Source organism: Falco cherrug, chromosome 3 (assembly GCF_023634085.1).
Source record: "Falco cherrug isolate bFalChe1 chromosome 3, bFalChe1.pri, whole genome shotgun sequence".
NCBI classification, from domain to species: domain Eukaryota; kingdom Metazoa; phylum Chordata; class Aves; order Falconiformes; family Falconidae; genus Falco; species Falco cherrug.
Genome location: NC_073699.1, coordinates 48,002,586 through 48,008,802, shown reverse-complemented (window position 1 = coordinate 48,008,802; position 6,217 = coordinate 48,002,586). Strand labels below are relative to the sequence as shown.

General features: G+C 51.2%; 1 protein-coding gene and 1 non-coding gene across 2 annotated transcripts; both read right to left on the bottom strand.

Annotated features, from left to right (window-relative positions):
- Nucleotides 1-2,667: 2,667 nt before the first annotated feature.
- RPS20 (ribosomal protein S20) lies at nucleotides 2,668-5,380 on the bottom strand. Its single transcript, XM_055705875.1, has 4 exons — nucleotides 5,215-5,380; nucleotides 4,132-4,231; nucleotides 3,303-3,376; nucleotides 2,668-2,891 (listed from the first exon to the last, which is right to left on the bottom strand). Exons 1-4 carry the CDS (start codon nucleotides 5,215-5,217, stop codon nucleotides 2,709-2,711), a joined length of 360 nt encoding a protein of 119 aa, XP_055561850.1. The 5' UTR covers nucleotides 5,218-5,380; the 3' UTR covers nucleotides 2,668-2,708.
- On the bottom strand, nucleotides 3,465-3,529 carry LOC114016936 (small nucleolar RNA U54). The gene has a single exon (XR_003561712.1). It is a non-coding gene; the product is annotated as a small nucleolar RNA U54 (small nucleolar RNA).
- Nucleotides 5,381-6,217: the final 837 nt, after the last annotated feature.

The window sequence follows — 6,217 nt, the reverse complement described above, 5'->3', positions numbered from 1 at the left end:
CAGCTGCTTTTATAGTACATATATATATTTTTTTTTTATAGGGTTATAGTAAGAAACGTTCAGGTGAACGCACACTAGCTGCCACGGCTGGCACTGCTCTCACCCACCGCCTGCCACCCCACCCCCGCAAGGCTCAACGCCCCCCCGGCGTCAGAGTCCCAGGCACGGGGCCCAGGCCGGCGCCCCCCGCCTCAGCGCGCCGAGGGCGGCTCAGACAGGGCACCTCCGCGGCCCCGCCGGCCGGGCGCGGCCCCTGGGCGCAGGGGCGGCCCCGCGGGCGGGCGGGCAGCGGGGGGAGCGCGCCCGCCGCGCCGCCACCGCCACCGCCGGTACCTCGCCGCGCACGGGAGCCCGCGGCACGCCAAGGCGGGCGGCGGGGGGAGCATTTGAGCGGGGAGCGGCGGGCGCCGATTGGCCGAACGGGGCGGAGCGGGGCGGAGCGGCAGTGACGGACAGGCCGGTGGCGGGCGCGGCTCCCTCCGCCCGGCAGGGGGCGCCGCCGCACAGCGCAAAGCCCCCGCAGCGCCGCCAGCCGCCGAGCCGCCGCCGCCGCCGGGCCGGGGTGCGGGTGGCGCGGGGGTTATTTGTCGGTTTCGGTGAGGCACCGGGGAAAGAAACTGTTTGACCGAAGTAAGACGGCGCCGCGAGCGGCAGCTTAGCGGCCAGAGGAGGGTTGTCCTGCCCTGAGGGCGGGCTGGGTAGGGGGAAGGGAGGAGGAGGCGCAGATACCTAAATATTTCCGTCAAAACAGTTATATAAAGTTACCGTGGGCGTTACGTAACCGCTTTGACACTACGCGGTGTCGTCGTAAACTCAGTAGAAAACAAACATGACAAAAACGCCCGGGTTACACAAAGCCAGGCCAGGGGCCGCGCCGTGGGGACAGGCCCTCTGCAGGCGCTGGCGGTACCCCTGGCTCAGCCTCCCCGCACCCCCGGGTCACCCTCCCCGCACCCAGAGGCCTGCTGCGCTGGTGCGTGGGGAACCTTCAGGCTGAGCCCGTCTATTCGGAGCGCAGGGAGGCAGTTCCATTTCTGTATGGCGCAAAACCCGGGTGCCAGGCCCTTCGGAGGCAACCGGAGGCAGGTGGACAGACAGACAGACACTCAGCACACCTCAGGTGGCTTCCTTCTGAAGGGCCACAGCTGCTCGGAGGACATAGCTGGCACTTCAGGTCACTTAGGTATGTTTAAGGGGCACGGTGTAAGTCAGAGGTAGCCAGCTGTAAGCTGATAAAAAGCCGTTTGATAGCAATAGGCTGTGACCAACAGGAAAGCACAAAGACAGAAGTAATGTTAAAGCCAGCCAGGCCTCCCTGGATCCCTCCGAGTGCCTTCAGTCAGGCTGTGGGGTTAAGCAGAGGGAAGACTACTCGGGTGAGTTAATAGCTAATCATACATAAAGGTCACTCAGCCTCAGCTAGTAACGCTTCCAGCCTGTTACTTGTTCACTCATTTATCCCCTTGTTCATCTGCCCAGTGTCACAAAGTCAAGTTCTTACCATGCTTTTCGGGGCACCCCATAAAATACAAATGACTTTAAAACTAAGGCTAGAAGTATTTGTCTGGCAGCTCGTATTTATAATGTATTACCAGAATCTGACCTTTAGGAAGACACAGTTGTGTTTGTTTCCCAAGGAAGTAGGCTTGTCACAATCTGCATGTAAATGCAACTAGGTTTCTCACCTTTCTCTTCTACCAAAGCTCTTCAGCCTGCTAGAGGGCCAGAATCCTTCTAAGACTTGACATTTAATGAAATTACAAGTGGGCAGATGAAGGACTCCTGAATCCCTTCAGTTCGAAAGCTCAAGCTTTGGCCACTGTTTTAGATCTTAGTAAATGTAAATGGGACCTCAAAGCTCCACACACTTTGCTTGTTTAATTAGAATTCAAGTTCTCTGCTATGCTTGAAGCAGAAGCAGCAAACCAATCTCAAATGGATGAAATGAAACAGTGTTCTTTCATTTAACTCAGGGCTTTGTCTTGTTGGTTTAAGAATTAATCATAGGTCCTTTAAGAATTAGTTTGCAAAAGAAAACCCCCCCTACCAAGAGAGATCCAAGTAGCAGCAATGAAAATGGCTGTTCTATTGCATGACATATGATGCTTACCTTTAATATTCAGATCTATGAAAATCTAAACCTAGAATGACAACTGAAGAGTTCCACAGCTTAGTTTTGTGATTCTGCACACATGTCTAAAGAACAAACTTGCTGAATTCAATGTATTCACCACAAATTATGCAGTTTTATAACTAACATCCCCAGGACCCTTTGACCGTGAAAAGCATGGGGAAAAAAAAGCCAAGTAAGTTAAGTGTTAGTTCAGCCTTGCACACCAAAAACTAAGAACTGAAAGCTTGGTAATTTACCTAAACATCAATTTTAATGCTACTGCTTGCCTGGGTACAGACTAAGATTTCAGCCAAAGTTACCTCCTTTATGGAAAATATATTTTTAATAATTTAAGTGCTGCACATCCATACAGTCACCAACCTCCAACGAAACTATGATGCCCAAGTTTCATCCTCCTTATAACTGGCATATTCTTCCTTAAGTATCATACAATCCTCTCACACAGCATTTTGATTACAATCTCTAATGTCCATCATAAAAATCATCACAGAACTACCCAAGACACCTGGCACAAACATGACAACAAACAGCGATGAAAATTTGTAAATCAACTTTATTCAACGATGGCCATCATTTAGGCATCGGCAATAGTAACTTCAACTTCTACACCTGGTTCAATGCTGATGGAAGTGATCTGCTTCACAATCTCAGAAGGGCTGTGTAGGTCAATGAGCCGCTTATGGATACGCATCTGGAAACGATCCCAGGTCTTGGAACCTTCACCACAAGGAGTCTTCCTGGTAGTGATTCGCAGAGTCTGAAGAAAAATCATAAACATGGGTTATTCAGTTGATGCATACAGAGAAGACTAATCTACAATCAAATTGATCCACGTAAAAATACTGTATGGTATCTAAGTCATCTGGGAAGTTAATTCTAACACTCCTTCACTATATTCAATTTAATTTTAAAAGAATTGCCGATTAAAATGAACTGAAGCTTTGACAGAAAAAAACCTTCAATGTTCAACATGTTTTGTAATAAACAGTTGCCCCAAGTGTCGAAGCAACTTCTGAAGTCATTGCCCATTTACACTGAGTCACCTTCAATTTAGTAGTACTGCTTTTCATCTCAACTCCCCCCCTGCCCCCCCTCAAAAAAAGATGTTTCAAATGCACATTTGCAGAAAACACCCGAACTTTTAGGACAGGAAAACAGTGTTAAGTACCTTGGTGGGCATGCGAACAGGTCCTTTCACTTTCAGGTTTTTTTCCTTAGCACCTCTGATCAGGTCAGCACAGACTGAAAAAAAACCCCACAACAAAATAGGTCAGGTTTGTGTTGGTTTGTTTTTTTTTGCTTGTTCTTTAAGTGAAGATTTTAAACAAGACGTTGGCTCAGAATAGCGTATGAAGTGATCATTGCCATTCATTTTAAGGGTTATCCTCATAGCCAACCACATACTAGTGGAAGTATTACACCATGGTGAGCAAAATCATGTTACAACAGTAGACAAAAGCCATTACAAGTGTAAGCCATATTTAAACTGTTACCAGCCTGAAGATCCTGCATCAGTGATTCTACTACATTTACATTTTATCATTAAAACACTGACAAAACCAGTTCCTAAACAAGATTAAATAATTTCTGAAGGAATGTGAAACTTCTAAATGTAACTCTTCATAACAAGTGACAAAGTACCAGTCAAGAAACAGCACATTTCACATCTTACACATTCAAACAGTGACAACCGAAAACCCCACAAGGACTAAAGAAAGGAATCTGCACTACCTTACATGAGTCATCACAACATGAAGTTTTCAGCATGGTGAAAACCCCCAAACACTAGCTTCCGTTACAAATTAAATCAGAATCTACTTGTCAGTGTATGAAGTGCTCTGGGTTGTTAGCCAAGTCACATGCAAACAGGGAAACACTAACATCTTTAACTACAACTGGTTTCAGTACATTCTACTTTGCAATACATGATGTGATAGCATACATATCACTCATTCTTAACAAACTACTCCAGTTAAAAAAAAAAAAGTATCACTCACCCTTCTCAAGTGATTTTACATTGCGACTTGTCAGAGTAATTCTAATGCGATGAATTGCTACCTCTTGTTCCACAGGTGCTTTGCCGGTATCTTTAAACGCCTAAAACGTTGAAGTTCCAAACATCAGACACTACAGTCAACACCAACTAACGATACCCGCAGCCTCTTAAAACCAGGCTTCTAGAGCCTAAAGAACAATTGAACTACGGGACTATTTTGTTCTCCTGACTAGACGACACGACCGAAGGGTACAGCGGCACAGAAGAAATGGTGAGCACTGCCAGGAAGGGCACTGTCCTGACTGCTCTGAGGGAAAGCAGTTTTTTAATGTCTTAACTGCACCTCCCGGTGGGAAGCTGCAAGAACGTGCCTCCCTACACAGAGCATGCTGTCCAGTCACGGATATTCCTCCTCCTCAAAAACAAGCCATTTTTGATTTCACGTCTCTTACAACTTAACCTCACCAGGAATTAAGTAACAAAGACAGGTACAACTTAAAACAGGGAGAACAAAAAGGGGCATCTGGCCAGAAGGGCTAATTCGGCCGCTCAGGGAACCGATTCGTAGAGTTTATGCAATTTGCCGCCTGCAAACCACTGGCCACTGACGTGGATGAGAGAAAACGACAGTGCCGGTGCGGAGGCGGCAAACACGGAGCTAACAAACCGCGGGCCGCACGCCGATGAGGTACTTACTACCTGTCGCACACGCCTCTAACACCGGCCGGACTTGAGGGCACACGCACGAGGCCCTGCGCCACCGCCGGGCCGAGCCGCCTCCGCTCCGCCCGCGCCTGCCCTGCCGCTCCGGACGACGGCCCCGCCGCGGCCTGGTGCGTGCCGGGCCGCCCGCCCCACCGGCCGGCTTCGGGGAGCGCCAGCGCCAGGCCCCGGCCGGAGACGCCCCGCTCCCGCCAGGCGCCGCCCCAGCGGCGGGGACCCCGCGGCCCGCAGCACGCGCAGCCCTGCCCCCGGGCCAGGCCCGGCACCGGCGGGGCGCACGCGGCCGACCCGGCCCGGCGGCCACGCGGCGCTGCCAGCTGCGCGAGGCGGCGGCCCCCCTCCCCGCCCCCCTCCCCCTCACCATGGCGGCAGCGGCGCCTTCCTGACCGACTTATTCCCGGGCGAGGGGCGCGCGGGGCCCAGCGAACAGCGGTGAGCCAGGAAGCGGCGGCGTGCGGCGCGGGAGAGGAGGCGCGGCGGCCGCGGGGCGCTTATATAGCGAGCGGCACCGCCTCCATCCGGGCGCTGCGGGACCTTTCACCCGCCGGGCTGCGGCCCGGAAGCGGCGCGGATGGGAGGCTGGGCCGGCGTGGCCTGCTCCGCTCCGCTCAGCTCTGCTGCGTGGCGGGCGGGAGCGGTGGCCGCCGCCACGCGCCCGGCGGGGCCGAGCTTCGGGGGCTGCCGCGGGACGTGCCGGGCTCCGCGGCCGGGCGGTGCGCGGCACTGCTGGGCCTGGCTGGTGGCCGGCGGGGCACAGCGCTGTTCCCTCCCGGGCCCCGCGGGCGCCTGGCGCTCCTGGCTGCCTTTACCAGCAGCCTTCGGCTTTCTGTTGGGGGAGGTACCGGCGTGTGATGTATAAGCAAGTCCTTATTGCTTCCAGTGGTAACGAACCCATTCCCATCTAAGTTTTATAGTTTGGTTTTTTGGTTTGTTTTTTTTAGTTATTCCTGAAAGTGGAGTTGTGGGAATGGAAGCTTTAAGTAAAAACGCTGGTTTCAATCTTTCTTAATTTTAAGAACTGAAATCCGTTTTATTGAAGCCCCTTTATTTAATCAATGATGGGTATTGGAAGGATGTTTTTAATGAGAGCAGCCATGGATTTGGCCTGACGACTGACAACTGTCAGCCCCAAAACTTTTTTTCTGCTGGGAGCATGCTTGTTTCTAGCTATGTCCCTACTTGACAGATTTATTGAAATGGAGAAACAGACATTATATGTTAGAAAGTGACAGCTGATAGTAAGGTCACTGTGATTATCTTTTATAAATAATATTTTAATTCTAGTTTGGGGTTTTTCTCCAGTACTTGGAGGCATGTATAATGTTAGCAAAACAGCTGCCACCTTTGGAAGCTTAGTAATTACT